Source organism: Carlito syrichta, unplaced genomic scaffold, assembly GCF_000164805.1.
Source record: "Carlito syrichta isolate Samal-C Ts95f unplaced genomic scaffold, Tarsius_syrichta-2.0.1 Scaffold102037, whole genome shotgun sequence".
NCBI lineage: Eukaryota > Metazoa > Chordata > Mammalia > Primates > Tarsiidae > Carlito > Carlito syrichta.
The window spans coordinates 741307-763105 of record NW_007046133.1 but is presented as its reverse complement, the minus strand read 5'-3'; the positions used below and the strand labels follow the sequence as shown (position 1 = coordinate 763105).

Sequence of the window (21799 nt, the reverse complement as noted above, 5' to 3'; positions counted from 1 at the left end):
CCCCCCCCCCTCCCCCCCCCTGCCCCCCCCCCACTTCTCGGACCGTGGAAGGAAATGGAGCCAGGAGGAGGCCGACTTGCAAAAGGGGACTTTATTCGCTTGCGGGAACGCCGCCCACGCCGGCTCCGCGCTCACACGACCACCCGCAAAGCTTGACTCGGCTTGGGACCAAGACTGTCTGGCACTAGAAACACACTGAAAACATTGACTCTCTTCCCTTTTTTTTTCCTTTTTTTTCTTTTTTGGTACAAAATGATACAAACAACAATACAAAATAGTTGTGCTGTTGACGATTACAAAAAAAGGTGGAGCGTCTGTCTAACCGCGCGATGCTGAGTTGCAGTGTGAATACATCATTCCCCAGAATCTCCTGACACAGCCACGGTCATGCGGGCTGCTACACGTTTTGTCCATTTTCAAAAAGAAACATGCAGAAAAAAATCAGAATGAAAAAAAGAGAGAAAGAAAAAGTAAGACGCGTTCCAATTGTACAGAGGCAGCCCCCAGCTGGGCGGAGCAGCCCCGGCGAATGCCACATCCTGGCTGGCCATGGGGCACTCTGCTCAGGAGGTTTCCTGGAGCCCGAATGGTGCCATGCCTTGTAGTGCTGCCAGAATGGAGACCTTCCCCCCCTCCAGCTTCTACCTCGGAGAGAACAGAGCTGCCGCCTGGATGGGCTGTGTGCGTCAGCTGGTACTCATGCCGGGGACACAGGTATCTCTGAGCTTGGCAACTAACTGGCCATTGCTCAGACACTTGGGTGGTGGGAGGCCCAGCATTTGAATGTGCTGAAAGATGAGAGAAACCTGCGGGCCAGGCGCTAGGGTACCCAGGCCACGTGGCCCAGCTGGGTGGTCCATGGAAAGAGGCCAGGCTATCCCCTCTCGGCCCTGAAGCTCAGGTTTATCCTGTGGGCAGAATAAGTAGTCCCTAAGAAATGAAACCATGTCCTTGCATTCTAGCAGTGGGGTCCTCCTGGCCTCCTGGCCTCTGGGTCCCCTGATCACAGACCGTCATATCTACAAGCTACGGAAGAGAGATGTTTGACACCAACTATATGCTCCGCTAATGCTAACTCGAGTTCAGAGATGGCTCTGAGGCGATGGGAACCCTGGCCTTCTCTGGCCCCCAGGGGCTGAGTGGGCAGGGGTGGAGGGGAAGCAGTCCAGCTCTCTGGAGGGCAGGGGGCCCAGGGGCATGGGAGGCCCCCCATGGATGTGCCTCCAGCTAGTGCTGCTGCTTCAGCCTGTGTGATTTAGGCAAAATGTGACAGGGCTTGGCAGTGCCGGGAGTGGCAGCGCCAGTGGGGAGGTGGGCACAGCTGCGGTGCCCAGGTCTCCCGGGCAGTGGGGTGGAGCCAGTAGGATTGCAGTCGAGTCCTGGGCTGGGTCTGGCACATCCGACCCGGGAATGTGAGCCCGGGTGATGTCACACTTAGAACATGCCATTCACACACCTTGGGGAGTGTGAGCTGAAGGAAGGACTTCCCAAAATAGAGAATTCCAGCACCCCCATGGCCTCGGCCCAGGTGAAGGACCACTCGTTTGCATAGCACAGCTTAGGCCTGGTCCCAATGCCCCCACAGGCTGTCCCTTGACCTCCATGCAGCCATCTCCTGGGCTGGCTATCTGCATGGGGTGCCCCAGAGTGTGACACAGTGTCCCTCCTCCCTCCCTGGCGGTCACATGGGCCCGATGGACAGAGCCAGAGTGGGTGACCCCAGCTCAGCTCTGTGGAGAATGGACAGAGTTGGTGATGAATTTGGCTTGGGGAGGGACCCTGACGTCCAGTGGGGACATGCCACGAGCATGGCACACATGTGTGCACTCAAGGCCAATGCTGTTTAGAAAAGGGATGACCTTAGCTACAGGAAAAGCCCATAGGCTGAGGAAGGCAATGGAATAGAGATCCCAGTGGAGACTGTGCCATCCCACAGGTACCCTGACTGCCCCAGCCCTCTCCAGGCTGACCTGAGCCACAGGTGTGGGCAGGGCTCGGGGGAGGGGGTTCCCTGTTCTCTCTCAATGCCGGGACCACCCTCTCTTCAAGGGGCCACTGACACTCACCCCTTCCTTGGGGAATGTGTTGTCAATTCTCTGGGCTGAGTCAGAAAGTGACCAAGCACAGGCCTCCTCCCTAGGGGACTGCCTCCCGCCTGGTAGAGGCGCTATCATGCCTAGAAGGCCCTTCCCTGGAGAGGAGTGTGCTGGGTCGTTTTCTCACCCGTGGTCACAGCTGCCGTGGGCTCTCCAGGATCCTGGGACTCAGCCCCTCACGCTGTCCTGCAGAAGTGACCTCCCTGCTCCCCCAATCTGGCTTGAGAGTCAGACCACCCATGGGGAAAGCAACGTCAGCTCTGGGGATGGCAGCAAAACCGGCCCAGCCACAGCTTCTGAGGACTTTAGTCAGAGGAAGGAATGTTTGCGTTCTGCAGTATGTATGGCCTCCATGAGACAGGCGGGGCTCGGTGAGATGGGGTCTCCCCTGCTGTCCACACAGGGTCACAGGCATTAGGTCCAGATGAGCTGGGAAGGAGAGAGGCTGTAGGACCTGCTGGGGTGAGCTCTGGTCACCAAGCCCACCTGCCCCCAGCCATGGATGAGGTCCTTGGGAACCGCCACCCGCACAGTCCCGGGGGATGGACAGAGGTGTTGGGAGTATCCAGGGGCTTGGACTGATGCGTATGCTGGGCCTCTGACGAGTCCCTGTGTCGGGTCGCCGGGTACAGAGGGCTGAGCGAGGGTCTCCAGGATGCTGACTGCCTTGGGCTGTGGCTTCTTGGGGCAACAAACTCTCCTGAACCTCGGCCAGGGGACCTGGGTGGCCTTCGGGGTGACAGGTGGCCCTGACCTGGGGGTCTGGAGGCAGTCAAGGGCAGAGGTGGGGAGCATCTGGGATAGTCCCTGGGACCCCACCCACTCCAGCTCCTGTGGCATCCGGGATGGGATGGAAAGGACAGGTCCACACAGTCTTCCTTGTGGTCCTCAGGGGTTTGACCCGCCTGGAGAGTGTCCTGTGCAGCACTGAAGGCCAAGCCATTCCTACTGCCTTGGGAACCCCCAGGGGGTCCAGGAGACCCCAGCTGGCTACAGCAAAGGTTGCTGGGATTTGAACCCCAGCTTTTTTCAAATGAGTCACCCCCTTTCCTTTTCTTAATAAAAGACAAAAACAGGAGAAAGAAAAAAGGAAAGAAAGACAGTTTCTCCCCATTCCTTGATGGATGCCTTCGGAGCTGGGACCGGCAGGGGGCAGTGGCTGCCGGGGACGGGAGGTTGGGAGCTGGCCTGTCTGCTTACTGTGGTCACTCCTGAGTTTGAGGGAATCTGATACATGTACCAAAAGGCACTTTCATTTTTTTTAAAACAGTGCTTCTGTTCTAAGAAATTCAAGTGAAGACAGAGTGCCTCTCGCTTTCCTTCCGTGATCAGCCGGCCCGTGGCGGGTGGCGGCCGCGTGCAGGCGGGTCTGGCAGGGTGAGTTTCATGCTGGACAGCTCAATGGGGGGCGGGGGGACCTCCTAACACCACTAGTGACACGGCTGTGGGCGCCGGGAAGACCAGCCGCCTCTGTCCAGTCCCCTCCTCTGGCCCAAGGACGTGAGGTCCGCTAGTCCTCGCCGCCTCCATACATGTCCGCCAGCTTCTTGAACCGTGGTCCCCAGTCGTTCAGATAATCGTAGTCTTGGTCGCCGGAGCTGGATGAATTCAGGGAGCTGACGGAACCCGCGGTGGACCCGCTACCTTCGTAGTCAAACACCAGCAGGGAGTCATAGGGGGGTGCTGTGGGGTCATTGTCAGCTGCCCGGAGTCCCTGGGGGGGGTCACAGACATGGGGTTAGAGTGCATGGTGTATGGTCTTGGCCCCAGGGGTCTGGAGGAACAGAACGGGGAGGCCCCTAGAAGAGGAGGCAGGAGGCAGGGCGGAAGATGAAGTTGGGCCTTGCATACAGCAGGTGCCCAGGAAGTGCTCTCTGAGTGTAACTGCAGGGCATTTCAGAGGGCTGAGTAGGGAAGGGCATTTATGAAAGTGAGGTGGGAGTGTTGGAGGCAGCACTCAGATGCCAGCAGCAGTCACATAGCAGATGAGGAAAGAGGGCTGGGTGCAGCTTGTGGCTAGAGTTCAGCCCCGCAAAGGGGCAGGTGGCTCTCGACCTCAGGGAATGTGGCCCTGGGTGGCCAGGAGTCAGAAGTTGGTGGTTGTTAAGTTCGATACTGCCCCCCGAACAAGACTTGGCAATGCAGCAGGGGTGGCTGGAGTCCTGAACTCCCTCCGGTGCTGGGACATCCTCCACCACCAGCATCTGCTCCACGTGTGGCCAGCAGAGGGGCCCTGGGTGACCGTGGGAGAGGTGGACACACGTCCCAACTCCCTCGCCCCATGATGGGCCAACTCTGCCTTGTGTGTTCTGTGCTGGCTCCCGGGGGACCCCCATGGACAGAGCCTAGTTCCCACGGTGGTCGCCCGCTGGATGCACCTTGGTGGCTCCTTACCAGAGCAGGATGGCTTCCTCAGTCCCCACCCAAGCTCCCCGGGATCAGCCCTCAAATCATGTCTCTGGGTCTGCTTTTGGGGAAACCCAAGCTGAGATCGGAAAGTAATCCAAACTGAAAATAAATTCTAGTGGGTGGAAGGCGCAAACATGGCTCCTGGCTATGGAAGCGAATGGGATATGATGGTGGTGTGTTGGGGGGAGTGTGTGTGGGGGCCTCCTGGGCCACCAGGCACACCCAGGGTCACCCAGACAGGACAGCTGACCTGGGGCCTGCTCCTCCTCTCCATCCCCTTTTTCCTCCCCTGTGCCCTTCCTTCTGTTTCTCTTCTTCCTCCTCCCCTTTCTCTTCCTCCTCCTCCTCTTCTTCCCCCTCCTCCTCTTCCTCCTCTTCCTCTTCAACTTCTGGGGCATGGAGGGCAGAGACAGAGGCTTCTGGGGCCAGCTGTGCTTGCCTGACCTTCAGATGGCCTCAGGGCTTTTCTCCACACCCAGGAAGGGAAGGGTTGGCTAGTTAATACCCGTGCATTTTTTGCTAAAAACACGTTCTCAGACTCTGGGAGGGAACAAGGTGGCCTCACACTGGGATTCAGGTCCCTTTCCTTTTTAGAGATGGAGGAAGGATGCTGGCTTCACTTTGTATGACATTTTGGGTGCCACCAGGTCTAGGACTGAATTGCACAGCCTGGGTGCACAGAGGACCGATCCCTCCCATGCCACTTTGAAGCCTTCTTCTTTTAATTGATGCCTTCCCCCCTTTTTTGAGACTGGAGGGCAGTGGCACCATCATAACCCACTGCAGCCTTCAACTCCTGGGCTCACGAGATCCTTCAGCCTCAACCTCCTGAGTAGCTGGGACTACAGGCGTCACCACCACACCTGGCTAATTATTTTTACTCTTTGCAGAGATGGAATCTTGCTTTGTTTCCCAGCTAGTCATGAGTTCCTGGCCTCAAGTGATCCTCCTGCCTCGGTTTCCCAAAGCGTTGGAACTACAGGCGTGAGCTGCTGCACCCGGCCTCTGCCATCATTCATTACCTTTCTCTTGGTGATCTTTCCCCTTGGGTTTACTTTGCTGCCTTTTCTGGCTTCCTGAGGTGAGAGCTCATTCCTTTTCGCTCCTTCCTTTCAGTTCTCTATCCGTGTGTATTTCCCACTGTGAACGGAACCCTGGGAACGGTTCTCTGAGTGTCCCCCAGTACGGAATGGTTTCTCATTTTCATTTATAATGTTCTCTAAGAGTTATTTAAAAGTGGGCTTTCAATTATAGAATGGGAGAGCATACTTTTTGGGGTCTTCACAATGTTGTTACATTGTCATGTGTTGTTGGGTTGTGGAAATTTCATCACTGACCCGGGAGAATGTTCTGGGAAGTCTTTCCATATCTCTGCCGAATCACTCCCTGGGTTACCTTCTGTCTAAATCAATTCTTTTAAAGCAGACAACATAGCGAGACCATATCTCTACAAAAAATAAAAAAATTAGCCGAGCCTGGTGGCATGTACCTGTAGTCCCTACTACTCGGGAGGCTGAGGCAGGAGTATCACCTGAGCCCAGGAGGTGGAGGCTGTGGTGTGCCACCGCACTTCAGTCTGGGCAACAGAGTGAGACATTGATTCAAATAAATAAAGATGCATTTCTAACTTTCTTGCACAGGGGACAATCTAAGGCTGGGGTGTGTTGTTTGTTGCCTTTGATGCTAAGTCATCTTCAAATTCCAAATGTCGGGGTGGGTGTCCAAACCCCAAATGACCTGAAGGAGGCCGCCTCTGGGATGGTTCCCACCTGCTGTGTCCTGACACTTGGAGGGGGATGGGGAGGGGCGGAGGGAACGTGGGTTGGCCTGGGTCCTGCCTGAGACCCGGTGTGCTTGAGCCTGTGCCTGCCTGGGTGTCAGACGTGGGCAGAGACCGGGAAGGCTGTTCGCAAGGGGTTGGGCCGTGTCTGAGGGTGGGGCTGGAGGGTTCACCGCACTGAGTACTGCCCTGCCTCCACTGTTTCTAAAGCCTGGCCTTCCCCGGCACCGCCTGCTGTGTGCTAAGCCCTGCGGCTGCATCCTTACCCTGATCCTGGTGGGAATCAGTCCTTGGACAGGGGGAGGTGGTTGGCCCGAGGTTGTTGAGCTGGCAGGCCGGGCCTCCAACCCAGGTCTGATTGGTCCCTCACCACACTTGGCCGCCTGGTGAGTGGACGCCTCCGTCAGTGCTCATGAACAGGATTCTGTGACTAGGGGGACGCCTGCCAAGCACCCACCTCGTTGATGAAGTCGCCGATGTCACCAGGGTGCGGCACCACGGGCCTGACGGGGTATTGGGGCTCGGCACCCACTGGCCGCTCGTCCACCCGCCGCACCCCTGGGGCCTTGCCCAGCACGTGTTCCATGGCCTCTGGCTGTTGCAGCTGGCTGAGGTCGTAGTCCTGGGGAGGGGTGGACGGGGTCAGGGGCTGTCAGGGCAGGAGCGGACACCAGAGAAGGCACCGAGCCCACTCGTGTTCCATCCTGGGACTGGGGCCATGTGTGCCACTGTCATGCCTGTCCCCGGATCACTGCAGTCCTGTCCCACACCTGCTCCGACCCTCCCATCCTCCCAAATTCCAGGCAGGGGTGAGGACTGTGGCACCTGCCTTGGATAGCCTGGCCCCCTCCCAGGGTGACTCCAGCGCCCACGTTGCTCACCAGCCACGCGCTTGTATGCTCAGGCAGTGAAGACAGGCCTCCCGCTGCCTACAGTCCACGCTTCTTGAGCTTTGGCTATGCCCGTGTTGGGGGGTGGCAGGGTATGAGCTTTAGTGGGTTAAGAACTTGCCCCAAGTCACCCAGTGGCCAATGGCAGCCCCGGATTCCATTCAGCAGCCCCCTGTAACCCACTCCCGGGAGCCTGTGCACAATCCTGGTCACCTGACCGCACGCAGCATGCTCCCCGCCCCCTCCAGGGCACAGGGCAGCGCTGGGCTGGGGTCCCAGCTGCAGGTGGGTGAGAATGGGGAGGGCCGTGGGTCCCTCATGAGGATGCAGGAGCACAACCCGGGCTGGACAGGCAGATATGGGCAGGCACCAAGGGCTGGGAGGCCACGTGCCCCGCCTGTCTTTGCGTGTCCCTTGTCACCACCAAGAAGGCCCTGGTGCTGCCATGAGAACTGCCAGCGAGCCCTGCTGAGACGCGGGGATGTGGTGCAGCCTCACCTGGTCCTCCTCACCACCGCCCTCCTCGTCATACTTGAGGATGTTGTCGCGCACGTCATCCTCGGGGTCGATAAGCAGCTGCTTGGTGTGACGCTCCTTCTCCCGCCGCTTCATCCACACGACGAACAGCAGGACCATGGCTGCAGGAAGGGCCACCATGAGCAAGGGGCATGTGTGAGACTGTGTGTGCGTGCCTGCTTGTCATGTGTGTCTGCATGGGCGTGCACATGCAGGTGTGCGCCCAACATGGCTGTGTGATTCTGTGTGTATAGGCATGCATGTGCAACACATGCATGCACATGTGCAAACATGTTTGGATGTGCAAGGTGCACACACCTGTGCATGTGTAGTTCATGTGCATGAGTGAATGCATGCATGTTTCACATGTCTGTGTAAGCACATGTATATGTGTGTATGCACATGTGTATGTCTGTGTGTTGATTAGTGTATGGTGTATGGGCTCATGTGTGTCTATGTGCACATACATCTGCTTACACAGGTCTTTGTGTTCATGTCTGTGTCTTCATGTGTGTCTGTGTGTACACACATGTGCAGATGTGGGTATGAATGCACATATTAGTACATGTGCATAGTGTGTGTGCCCACATGTGAGCCTGCATGTGTGTGCAGTTCCCAGGCCAGAACTGCATGGCCCCATCCTGCCCACCGCTGGGCACTGGATGGTCTTAAGAGACATTTATTGATGACTTTCCCTCCTCCCTTGCCCCGTTGAGGACGCAGCTGACTCAGCGCACCCCTCACTGTGTGGGGGCAGGAGGACGTGGGTGGAGGCCCACCAGTCTTTCTGAGGGTCCTGCTCCCACAGCAGGAGGTGGGGGATTTGGCAGGGGTAGTTGGGGAGGGCTTTTGGCACAGTGTCTTGGAAGGATCATAGTGGGCAGGAGAGGACCCCCACGTTGGAGGAGGGGAGCCCTGGCAGGGGACTGGGAGGAGAGGGGAGCCCAGGGTCCTCCTTCCTGGGCGGCAGTGAGGGGTGTCCCGGGGGGCTTTCCTCACCAGCCAGAGGAACTGGGGTGCATACTTGGAAGGTCAGGTGTGTGTGGACACTAAAGGGATGCCCTGCCCTCCCCACTTGTGAATGGAGGGGACCCTCTCCCCCAACCTGAACGGGTCCCTTTCCTGCCCTCTGGAGTTGGGTCCAGGTTCCTGGCCCTGATGCCCTTGTGTGTTCTGCCCTGGGTGCCTGTGCATGCAGGGAGAGCCTAGTCACCCATTCACCTGTCCGCACGTGCCCTCTCCACTCAGCTCTGCGAGTCTCAGTCTGGAAGGACAGGGACTATAGCCAGCGTGGACTCCAGGAGGAGATGCCACTGCCCATGCCCGGCAGCCGCGTGGGCCCGTCCCTCCACTGCACCTCCCCACAGCCTCCCATTATCTCCCACTTCACAGATGCACAGATGAGGCTCAGAAGTGACAGGTGCACTCCTAAGTGGTGCAGGGGTGAGCTGGGAGGTTGGAGGAGCCCACAGCCACTTGGTCAGGAGGATTGTTCTCTGCCAACCTGATTCACTGGAGTGGTTACCTGAGCACTGTGATAAGGAGTCTGAAGCTGAGTGTGGGTTGGAGGGAGGGGTGCCATGAGTAGCTGACAGCATCTTCCATGCAGTGTGAAGTGGCGGCCAGGGACCTTTCCTGACCAGGTCCAGATTGCAGAGTGGAAACCGAAGACTGGGAGGGAGGAGTGGCTAAACAAGAACCTGAACCTACAACCTGGTCTCAGCAGGACGAAAGCCACAAGCCAAATGCCACAGGCCCAACAGGCCCAAGGCCAGTTTCACGCCCACAGCTGGCCCTTCAGAAACGTTCCCTGGAGATGAGATGGATGAGGTGTAGTGGGGAGAAGGGCGAGGCCCCCTAAGTAGCCCCCAACGCACCCAGTGGGGCTGAGGTGCCCAGGACTGGGCAGAAGCTGGGCCCCCAGGCATGTCCCTGACCCCACCCCTCCCCGGGTGTCCTCCCCAGCCAGGTTGAGTCAGGGTCTCACACCCCATCTCCACGATGGGTGCTCTGAATATGGGCACCTGGCTGGACTTGGGGTATCTTCAGATCAGGGAACATCTGTGAGCATGTGGCCCTGCCCCTGCCATGGAGCCACCTCCTGACTTCTGTGGGACTTTTCAGCTCTTGGCCATAAAACAAGTCCATTACGCTGACAGTAGTTGTCAAAACAAGTCTCAGAAATAAAAGCTGGCATTTAGAGGGGTGACAGAACTGGACATGGGGGAAAAAAAAGTCTCTGGATGAGGCTAACTCCAGTCCCTGGGGTCTCCAGGCAGCCACAAGGCTAGGTTTGCAGAAGGCCCCGGCAAGACCTGTCTATGGATCCTGCCTGTTCTGGCGTGTAGTGGGGACCTTCTGCTTTGGGCGTGAACTGAAGAAGTGGCACCCAGGCCCTCTGCCCCACCCTTCCCTTCCCTGCCGCCCACCAGGATCCCTGGGCTATCACAAGCTTCTGTCCAGGTGGGAGGGTGGGAGGTAGGGGCATCTGGGTCTTTTCTAAGAATCCTCCCACCTCCCCCCACAGCCCTCACTCCTGTTCAGGAATGGACATGGTTCCAGAAATCCCAAGAAAGGGCTAGAGCATGTGACCTGGGTGGAGCCAATAAACACACTCTGTTCCCAGGCTGGTGATTGGCTCCAAGGCATACATGTGATCTGAGCTAGTTCAATCAGAGGACTAGGGCATGTGATCTGGGCAGAGCCTATAAGCACACTCTGTTTCCTGGCTGGTGATTGGCTCCAAGGTGTGCATGTAACCTGAGGTAGTCCAGTCAGAGGACTAGGGCATGTGACCTGGATAGAGACAATGAGTAGACACTCTTCCCTAGCCGGTGATTGGTTCCAAAACATGCATGTGATTTCACACTTGTCCAATCAAAGGACTAGGGCATGTGACCTGGGCAGGCCCAATAAGCACACTCTATTCCCTTGCTGCTGATTGGCTCCAAGCAGTGCATGTGGTCTGAGCTAGTCCAATCAGAGGGTGTCCTGGGACTTTGCATGGGGATGCTGCCAGGCAGGGCCAGCCTTCCCCAGCATGGCAGTTCCAGGAGGGCAGCCAGCCTTGGGACTGGGACAAAGGGAGGCAGAGTGGAGTGATGGAAAGGGGCCAGGTATGGAAGATACTGCTGAACTGTGGGATCAGGCTGGCCCTACACTAGGACTTGAGAGCAATGGGAGGCCCCAGTGACCTGTGACCACGTGGGCCAGTGCAGTTGGGTTTCTGGAAGGTTCTCGGCAGATAGGATGAGGTGGGGACCCCCGGGCTGCGGGCAAGCCGGGGCCTTCTCTACCCAGTCCTCCCTGGGATCCCGAGGACACAGCACACACACCCGCGATGCCCCCACCTACGCTCAGCCACACTCACTCAGCAGGATGACGATGCAGATGAGGATGGCCACGATGGCGCCCGTGCCCAGCCCTGCAGCGGCCACCGCGCCAATGGTGGTGCAGTCGCCGTTGTCGTCACATGGGCACACCTTGACTTTGATGATGGATGTATTGGACAGGGGAGGGTTCCCAGAGTCTGTGACGATGACGGGGACATCATACATCCCGGCCTCCAGGTACAGGATGCGCAGGCTGAGCTGGGCGTAGTCACCTGGTGCAGATAACAGAAAGCAGTCAGAGATGGGGTCCTCCTGCCCGAGCTAGACTGCAAAAGAAAAAGGTCTAAAATATCTGCTTGGTACATGTATGCATAAACACACACACACACACACACACACAGACACACACACACACACTATTCCACATCAAGTTAAAAGACAACTGGAGGCTGGGCATGGTGGCTCATGCTTGTAATCACAGCGTTTTGGGAGACTGAGGCAGGAGGATTGCTTGAGTCCAGGAGATCAAGATCAGCCTGGGCAACATAGCAAGACCTCATTTCTATAAAAAATAAAAATAATTAGCTGGGCATGGTGGTGAGTACCTGCAGTCCCAGCTGCTTGGTATGCCGAGGTGGAAGAATTACCTGAGCCCAGGGGGTCGAGGCTGCAGTGAAGCATGATCATGACACTACATTCCAACCTGGGTGACAGAGTGAAACCCTGACTCCAAAAAAAAAAGGCCGGGTATGGTGGCTCAAGCCTATAATCCCAGCACTTTGGGAGGCCAAGGCAAGAGAATTGTCTGAGCCCAGGGATTTGAAACCAGCCTGGGCAACTTTGTGAGACGTCATCTCTACAATAAAACAAAATATTAGCTGGGTGGGGTGGCAAGCTCCTATAGTTCCAACTATTTGGAAGGCGGAGGCAGAAGGATTGCCTGAGCCCAGCAGGTCAATGCTGGGGTGGCTGTGAGCGTGCCACTGCACTCCAGCCTGGGCGACAGAGTGAGACTATGGCTCAAAAAAAAAAAAAAAAAAAAAAACCAGGCTCAGTGGATCAAGCTTGTAGTCCCAGCACTTTGGGAGTCAGAGGCAAGAAGATTGCCTGAGTCCAGGGGTTCAAGACCAGCCTGGGCAACTTGGTGAGACCTTGTCTCTATAGTAAATAAAAAAATTAGCTGGCTGTGGTGGCATGAGCCTGTAGTTCCAGCTACTTGGAAGGCTGAGGCAGAAGGATCACCTGAGCTCAGCAGGTTGAGGCTGTGGCTGTTGTGAGCATTCCACTGTCCTCCATCCTGGGGACAGAGTGAGACTCCAACTCAAGAAAAAAGCAAAAACAAAAACAATTGAAGATGCAAGAAAAAAGCAATGCAACATGTAGGATGAAGAAATAATTTCCTGAATATATAAAGAGTTTTACCAAATCAATTAGAAAAACCCTCCCCAGTGAAAAATAGGCAAAGGCATTGAGCATTTCACAGAAGAAATAAAAATGGACAATACACGTAGAAAAACATTTCTAAGGGTAATCAAGAGATGCAAATGGAAGCTGATTTTAGCCATTAAATTTTCAATATGCTTTTTAAACAACCCTGTTTGGTGCTGGTGCAAGTTTGAGGATACAAGCTCCCTCCTGGTGGGAATGAATGTGGGTCCGTCTTGGGAAAACGTTTCCGCGGGGCTGTCAGACGTCAGAATTTTGATACCCTTTTACACAGCAAATCCACGTCCATGAAAGTTTCCCAAGGAAGCTCATGTGTCAGGATCCAGTCGATTGATAAGGGGACAGAAAGTCACCAAGGTGATGTGGTGACGCTGCGGAGTCGTGCGTGGCTGTGTTTGTTAAAGCAGCAAGACACAGGGCATGACCAGGTGGCCTGGTCAGGGGCAGGGTGGGTGGGGCTGAACGACTGAAGTGTGGCCGATGTCCCCGCCTTGTTGGTGGCTGTCTGGGGGTGAAGGCTGGATGGTCTCCTCGGAGGACTGTCCCCTGGGCCGCCAGCAGGCTTGGGCCAAACAGGCTCACCATTGAGGCGGGTGATGGTCCAGTTCCTTCGCACAGCGGCTGGGACAAAGGGCAGCTCGAAGACGTAGGGGCCGACGTTGGGGTCCACATCGGCATCGGCCGCGGTGATGTTGATGGCGTTCAGGCTGGGCTTCTCGCAGACCTGCGCTTCCTTGGGCAGCAGCTCAGGCGCGTTGTCGTTGATGTCGATGAGATATATCTGGAGGGTCCCGGTGCCACTGGCCGGAGGGATCCCTGCGGGATACACATGCGTGATGGCTCGGGGCCTCTCCTGGTGTGTTGGGAGCCACCCGCAGCCCACGCAGGGCAGGCACAGGGACAACCATGCACAGCACACGCAGGGACACCCCCCGGCCCCACAGCCAGACATGAGGGACGGCCACCTCCATACAGCTGCATGACGGGTGGACCCAGCCCGGCCACATCTCCACACCTACACCGACACGCAGCTGTGCCAGGGGCTGCCATGACACTGCACACGGCATCTCAGCAGACACCACCAGGCACGTGGCCATAGCCACACAGCCACACACACATGTGTATGCACATACGCATGCACACACGCACATGTGTGCACACACATGGGGCACAGATTTCGTGTGACGCCCACACTACACACCCTCTTTGGACGTGCAGCTGCAGGAGATGCACTCGCTAAGCTCAGGGCCACTGTGGTCACAACCACACACTGGGGACCCCGCTCCCCTGGGACACAGGGAGGGGCTCTACACAGGCCCCCGTGAGCTGGGACCTGCCCTCTGGTATCTTTGAGCCCTCCATGCCTCTCGCACCTTCCTGCCCCCAGCAGCGCTTTGGGCTGCAGGCCCTGAGCCTGGTGCACAGCCAAGATGACAGCTGCTGCCCTGGGGGTACTTGTGAGAAGGATAGGTCCTCGGCCTGAGCTGGGGATCCAGGGTGCTTCCAGGCCACAGTGGCCTCTGCAGGGGCCTGCTGGCCTCTGGCCTCAGTATAGAGAGGTGCTCCACTGACCCCCAAAGCTCTTTGTGGCCATCCTGTCCCCAGATCCCCCGGGGTCCAGGCCTGCCTCAGCCCAGGCCAGGGTGCTGGTGGATGTGGTCTGGGAGGCCAGAACGTCCCTGCTCCAGGCTTGGGGGTGGTGGCAGCAGCGATGGTCTGGCTGTGGCTCTGCCTTCTGATGGCACCCCTGGCCCTGACACTAACAGTCACATTCTGTGGCTGAGGCGGGTGAAGTGGGTACAAATATGTCCTACAGGACTTCTCTTTAATCTCCCAGAAAACGCATCAGCTTTCAGTCAAGGTGACACAGTGTGGTGCTGCCTCTGGAACTGCGTTGAGAAGGAGCTGATGACACAGTGGGTGACTGGGAGACACACAGATGGATTCTGTGACCCTGGGAACGCCGTCCAGCCTGCATGCCTGGCCGGCTCCCTGCGAGCACTGCCATGTTCTCTCAGCGCCTAACCTCAGTGCCCATGCTGCCGCAGAAGGGACGTCAGGGGAGATGGTCTCCCCCCGCTCCCCCAGGTCCAGGACTCACAGGCAGCTGCATGGCCCAGCCTTCCTGGACCCCAGTGGCTTGGGGACAGTGGGCAGCTGCCTCATCCCAGACTTCCTCTGAGCAGACCAGCCTTTGTGAAGCTGCAACTCTCACTCAGGAAGCTCTAGTCACTACCACTCCAGGAACCTCCCAGCACTTCCTGCCTTGGGGCCTTGTCCTGCACTGTTTCCCAGCTCTGGGGCATCCCCACCCCATTCCCCCTGGCTAACTCCCTCTGGTCACGCTGGTCTGGCCTCAGGGTCAGCTCCTCATAGCCGTGGCGGGAGGAGGGTGTCTGCCACTGTCTCCCATCCTCTCATTGGTTTTTCTGGCACTTCTTACTGCCTGAAGTGATCTGCTGGGCTGGTTTCTCTCCTGTCCCTGGGGCAGAGACTGCTGAGTGGTCCTCAGTGGACTTTCCAGTTTCTTCTAATAAAAGACCTCCATTGCCACATTTTCCCTGGACCATCGCTGCCCACCTAGAAGCCAGCTTTCCCAGCAGCCCTTGCATCGGTGTGGCTGCGTGAATGTGTCTGGCCTTCGTGAGCCATGAGTGGAGGCCTTGCTTGACTCCTCCTGGAAGTCCTCAGAAGGGCAGGGGATGCCCTTACCCTCCCAGCTCCTCCTCCTGTTTGTCAGATTGTGGCTGTGATGGCTGGACCTCCAGCAGCCATTTTGGACATGTCATGGGTGCGAGGGACGGTGGGTGGAGAGTAAGCCCCAGGTCTCAAACCTGACCTTTCTGCCTCCAGCCTTCTTTTGTTTTTTTGAGTCAGGGTCTCACTTTGTGGCCCAGGCTGGAGTGCAGTGGTGTGATCACAGTTCACCACAGCCTCTACCTCCTGGACTCAGGCGATCTTCCTGCCTCAGCCTCCCAAGTAGTAGCTGTGACTACAGGCATGCCACCATGCCTGGCTAAATTTTTGTAGAGATAAGGTCTCATTATGTTGCCCAGGCTGGTCTTGAACTCTTGGGCTCAACCAATCCTCCCACCTCCATCTCCCAAAGTGCTGGGATTATAGGTATGTGCCATAGTGCCAGGCCTTCAGCCTTTTAAAATTTAATTTAATTTTTAAAATTTTTTTGAGTTGCAGTCTTTCTGTTTCACCCAGGCTGGAGTGCAGTGGCACACTTACAGCCACTGCAGCCTTGACCTGCTGGATTCAGGTGATCCTTCTGCTTCAGCCTTCTAAGTAGCTGGAACTATAGGCATGCACTACCATGCCCTGCTAATTTTTTTGTTTTTGATTTATTGTAGAGATGAGGTCTCGCCATGTTGCCCAGGCTGGTCTCAAACCTGTGGGCTCAGGCAATCCTCTCGCCTCGCCTCAGCCTCTCAAAGTGCTGGGATTACAGGTGTGAGTCGCTGCACCTGGCTCAGCCTTTTTTTATGTGAGAGGACATAAACCTCAACCTCACTGAGATTACTACCATTATCACCTGCTGAACCAGGCTCCTGCTGGCATGTTCGGAATGTCACTGTGCAGTGCAGGTTGTATCCTGTCCATGGATGAAAAGCCATGGGCGGGTGGCCAATGCTCAAGGACCAACAGTGACAGTGGCAGTCATGGTCAGACAAGCCTGGGTCCAGTGCTCATCTGGGCTGGACCTGTCCTCAGGGCTCAGGTGATCCTGACTCATTTGACTCTTGGGGGCACTAGGGACCCCCACTTTGCAGAGGAGGAAATTGAGGCACAGAGAGGTCAGGTCTCTTCCTGCAACGAGTGGTGGCGCTGGACTGACCTCTGGGTCCAGAATCTTCACTCCCACCTGCTCTGCCTCCCCGCCCCCTGCAGGGTGACTGACCCAGGAGAGGGCCCAGCTTATCTGCTGAGCACTGCAGGTCCCAGGGGGCACGGCCACCCCTGAGACACCGGCCCACCTCCCTCAAAAAGCCCCAAATGCTCTCGAACTTTCTTCCCACACCTGCCTAACCCGTCACCCTCCCGTCCAAGGCCCCAGGGTTCTCCTCCATGCTACCTGTCTCAGGGCCTTGCCACCCCCCTCCCCAGGCTCCCAGGGCCTTGGTGGTTCTCATGTCCCTATACTGTGACTGAGGGCCATGGAGTTCCATGTCCTAGGTGTCCAGAGCCCAGGTGGCAGCATCCCAGGGTCTGGAGTCTGGGGTTGGCATCCCTGAGAGACAGCCCTTTGCGAGGCTGCCAGCTACAGACGTTTGAAAACTGTGGCTCTGGTCCCAGTGCCTCAGCTTACAGACAGGGAAACTGAGGTGCCATTGAGGGTGCAGAACTAGTGAGGACAAAGCAGGGACAAGCCTTGGCTTGGCAGCTACTATCCCTGTTGCCCTCGGTGCCTGTGAGCGAGTGAGTGATGGTGATAGCTGGAGTGAGTGCCCACAAGGGTGCGAGGGAGGAATGGGAGTCAGGATGCTCAGGGCTTGAGTGGGTGGAGGGTGCCACTGGGGGCCCTGACGAGTGTTGAGTGATGAAGCTGGTTGCCCAGACACCCCTTGTCCTGTCCACTCTCACCCTGCAGCGGACCCTCTGGCTTCTGGGGGGCCCCCTGGCTAGCGTCCATCCTAGCCCACAGGACGAGGCCACAGGATGGCCATGGAGACAGCTGCCCCCCAAGTGGGACGCACCGTTGTCGGCTGCCAGGAAGGTGGCCTCATAGACGTTGTTCTTGATGTACAGGGACTCACGGTCCAGCACGGCTGCCGTGGTGATCTGGCCATTGGTGGCATTAATGTGCAGCCAGTTGGCTGGGTCCGACAGCTTCGAGTATCTGCAGGGAAGGACATGAGCAGGAGGTGGGGCTACCTGGACTCGGCCCTCCTCACCCTGGGACACTTCTGGGCGCTGCCAATGTTCCCCGGGGGACAGGCCATGGCAGCCGCTCGCCAGCCCTAAGCGCTGAACCCCATGGGGGCCCACGGGAAGATGCTGTCATGGCCTCATTTTACAGATAGGCGCTGAGGAACAGAGAGAGCGGGTGGCTTGCCAGTGCCTCACAGTGAGGGAGAGGGCAGCCGGTGTGCCCAAGTTGGTCGCTGGTTGGCCACGCACCCCAGCCTCCTGTCCCAGGACTCATGCTCAGGACCGTGGCATCGAGAGCCATGGACGACTCACTGTCAGGTGCTCCCACCTGAAGACACCGTGGATCAGGGACATCTCAGCCGCCCGTCTGGGGCCTTCCGGGTTTCGGGTTCCATTGTGCATTCCAGGGCTCTTCCATATGGGAGGTGGGGGCCTGAGCGTTGGGACCCTGCCTGGAGGGCCCAGGGCAGAGCTAGGCCCTCACCCACCTCATGGCCGGGCAGGGCTGGGCCCCCTCCCATCTCATGGTCCAGGTAAAGCTGGGCCTGCACCCACCTCACGGCCTGCTGCATGAACCGGTCGGGGTCCACGGCCGAGAACGTGGTGAGCACAGTGCCGGCGGGCACGCCCTCTTCCAGGCGGATCAGCTTGTGGTTGGAGGGGAAGTAGGGGGCCTCGTTGACGTCCATGACCGAGATGGTCACCCCCGCTGTGGACTGGAAAGACATCTGGATCCCACTGGCCAGGGGTGCCTGGTTGGACACCATCACAGTCAGCATGAAGGCCCTGTTGAGCTCGTAGTCGACCGCCTGGAACAAGAGGAGGTGAAAGGGTGTGAGATGGGTGTGGGGCACATGGGGGATGGGGAGAGAGGGGGTAAGGGGACTGCAGCCTGTGGAGTAGGCACAGGGACATGCGGGATGAGTAGTCTCCACTGCCCCAGTCACCTCTGGCTCATCTCTCCCCTGCTTTGCATGCAGAGGCTGGTCCCAAGGGACCCCTCTCTGGGGTATCTGGTTTCCCGGTTTCCTGCTGGGTTTAGCTGATGGGAAGAGAGGGGGTCAGGTGGAGGACCCCAGCGCTTGCTGCATGCTATGTAAGGTGTAGCTGGGCTCCTTGGGCTGCCGCCCCCTTCTGGCACTGGGAACCCATCCTCGCCCTGTTCCTCTAAACCTACTGTGGTGAAGGCTCCCCATGTCGCTGTCCAGGGGTGTGTCATTAGGCACAAGGGCTGACGGTATCCCCAAGGACATGTCCATCAGGAGACTGGGAATGGGCTCTTATCTGGAATGAGGGTCTCTGCAGACGTGAGTTAAAGATCTCGAGATGGGATCATCTTGGGACAGAGACGTGGGACAGAGACCCAGGACAGAGGCCCTGTAGGAGGAAGGCCGGGATGTCTCAGACACACAGACACAGGAACAAGGCCATGTGAGGTGGTGACAAGGCCATGTGAGGTGGTGTCTGGAGGGACGCAGCTTCAAGCCAGATAGCCCCAGAGCTTGATGGCAACCCTAAGAAACTGGGAGAGAGGCCAGGAACAGAGGCCCCCAGAGCCCCCAAGGGAGCCCTACCCAGCCAACACCTTGATCTCTGGCTTCCAGACTTCAGAACTGGGAAGGAAGATAGTTCTGTTGTTTGAAGGCCCAGTTGGTGGCAATTTGTTGCCCCAGACACCAACACATCAGGCCTGTGGTACCCCATCATTACTGTGCATGGCCCCCACTGTACTCGGCCCCTTTGCTAATGTGAGTCTGGTCACCCTTTCGGTGTCCTAGGACCCTGCCTGATGAAGGCCAGGGTGGCCCTAGAGTCTATGGCCCACAGTTGATGGTGCCATTGGAAGAGCTTTGCTCAGTACCTTTTGGGGAGGGAGGGAAGTGACATGCAAGCAACACAGGGCCCTGAGGGTCACTGGCAAAGCTTGCAGGTCTCCCTGAAAAGCATAAGACCTTGCAGGGTGATTGCGTGGAAGATTTCTGTTTTGATACGTGCAGAGGAGCATGTGCCCATGGTTCATTGCTAGGTTCCAAGACAGTGTATTGGGAGCAACCCAAGCGTCCATCAGTGACGGCTCGCTGAGTGGCCCACCACACATCTGCACTGTGGCCACATTTGCAGCAGGAAAAGCTGTGTTATGTGTCAGTAATTGAGCTTTTATTTTCTGTTGGCCTCTGTATTCTTGTTCCTATTTAATGGAACAAGTCTGTTATTGTACAGTTCTGAGCTCTGAAGGAAAGATGAGTGTCACTAGGCTGAAACCAGGGTGTGGCCGGGCCGGTCCCACAGGCTCCAGGGCAGAACATGTGTCCTGTCTGTTCCAGCTGCTCAAGGTGTTGGCGCCCTGGCCTCTCCTCCACCGTGGACCCCAGCAGCGCAGCGTCTTCCCGTCCTTTGGTCTCTCTGACCTCTGCTTCTGTCCCCATGTCTCAGCCTCCCTCTTTCAAGGACTCGTGATTGTTCGGGGCCCCGCTGGGTAATTCTGGATAGTCTCCTCTGAAAAACCTTCATCTCACCCAGCTGCAGAGGCCCTGCTGCCATCTAAGGCACTGTGTTCGCAGGTTCAGGGATTGGGATGAAGATGTCCTTGGTGGGGCGTCATCCCGACTGCCACAGCCTGCATTTCAGAGCCACCACCCAGGGGCCCATGTAAGAGGGAAAGCTCTTTGGCTCTGAGAATTCCAGCTAAAGGGTGCACAAGGAACGAGGGAGTTTTAGAAGCATCATTTTGTCCCCCAATGAAGATATTAACTCGGCCCTTGATTTTCCATCAATAGACGACACAACCTGCAGATGGCGGTGATGGTGAACCATACATTGGTAGGACACAACACATCATTAGCAGACCACTTGCTGTCATGAGAGAAGCTCAATTCTGTCATGGATAACTGTTAGTGGACAGCCAGATGCCATAGCCACTTGATGTGAGCTGGCCTCCACTGCAAAGCTCCTCTCCAGGGGCTGACCCTTTGCTTGTAAGTCCCCAGTTACAAGAAATTCAGGAGGATGGGGAGCAGGACACACGGCACCTGAGGAAGTGACCAGAAAAATCTGGAATATGGGAACTTCCATAGGTCAGCAGACCTCATGTCTTTAACTGGTCAAGAGGGGGTGGAATGTTCTAGATTTTGAGAGATTCAAGAGACATTACAAGTACAGTCCGAGGGCTCTGTTGGGATGGGATTTGAATAGCTGAATTGCAGAGACAGTTTTAGGAAACCCAGGAAATTGAACATAAGACTGTATTGGATAATATGAAGGAGATATGGTTTTGATAGGTGTGATCACAGTACGTGGTTATGTAAACAGAATGTGTTTTAAGAATGATTCATCCTGACATCTCTAGGAGCAGAGGATCATGAGGGCTGGAAATGAAGAAGGTAGACTTCAGCAAAACACAGATGAAACACCACGGCAACGCACCCGTTACCGTGAAATTTACATGACAGTTCCACGCCGCCGCACCGGTTCCTCCCACTTCTAGGCGTGCCTGGAAATTTCATGATGAAAAGCATAACCGATTTATGCTTAGAGAGGAGCTTATCTGCTTGAGGAACCAGTTTCTTGAGAAGCCTGAGGTTGCTGAAGGGAGGGTCCTGCCGGCTGCTCTGGACCTCAGGTCCCTCGCTTGGGGCCAGCTGTGAAGTGTCTGGGGCTGAACAGATGCAAACCTAGCCCAGTCTTGGCCCCCCACAGCCTCTTGGCATTTGATTTTTGTGAGTATGAACAATCATTTGAGGCTGGGTATGGTGGCATGTGCCTGTAATCCCAGCATTTTGGGAGGTGGAGCCAGGAGGATCACTTGAGCCTGGGATATCCAGATCAGCCTGTGCAACATAGTGAGACCTTGTCTCTACAAAAAAAAAAAAAAAAATAGCTGTGCATGGTGGCATGTGCCTGTAATCCCAGTTACTCGGGAGGCTGAGGTGGAAGAATTGCTTGAGCCCAGGAGGTTGAGGCTGAAATAAGCCGTGATGGTGCCACTGACCTCCAGCCTGGGTTACAAAGGAAGACCCTCCTGTCTCTATGAAAACAACAACAACAACCAAACAACAAAAACCCATCATACATATGGTATATGGCACTCATGACTTCTTGGCTACTGCTGTAAAATAAAGTACTTAAGTACAAAACAAAAAATTAACATTCAGCTAAGTAGTAGGACTGGATGGAAAGAAAACTAAGGGGGCAGTTTGTGAAGCCCACCCTGCCTCCAGGAGGGCCCGGGGGGAGTAGTAGAGTCTGGAGTTCTGGTGCTGGCCCTGCTGGCTCTCTGCTGTCCCTGGGTGACCCTGGGTGGGCACCATCCTCCCCAGGTGTGGTCCCTGATCTGTCCCAAGGAAGGCTGGTCCCTGAGCCCCAGTGAGATGCTCTGTCCCTCCTTGGGACACAGCTGGAGTCTTTTTTTTTTTTGAGTTGGAGTCTCACTCTGTCGCCCAGACTGGAGTGCAG

The 21799-nt window shown here is 56.6% G+C and overlaps 1 protein-coding gene across 2 annotated transcripts in view; it reads right to left on the bottom strand.

Annotated features, from left to right (window-relative positions):
- Nucleotides 1–3314: 3314 nt before the first annotated feature.
- The window catches only part of CDH4 (cadherin 4), a 148765-nt gene continuing 130280 nt past the window's right edge, over nt 3315–21799 (bottom strand). For both annotated transcript variants that reach the window (XM_021715770.1, XM_008064945.2), the window contains exons 8-14: nt 17903–18156; nt 17173–17315; nt 13052–13285; nt 11062–11295; nt 7674–7813; nt 6743–6907; nt 3315–3810 (exon numbers count right to left, since the gene is read on the bottom strand). In XM_021715770.1, the coding sequence (XP_021571445.1) occupies nt 3607–3810; nt 6743–6907; nt 7674–7813; nt 11062–11295; nt 13052–13285; nt 17173–17315; nt 17903–18156 (1374 nt within the window). In that variant the 3' untranslated portion in view covers nt 3315–3606. The remainder of the gene's footprint in view (nt 3811–6742; nt 6908–7673; nt 7814–11061; nt 11296–13051; nt 13286–17172; nt 17316–17902; nt 18157–21799) is intronic.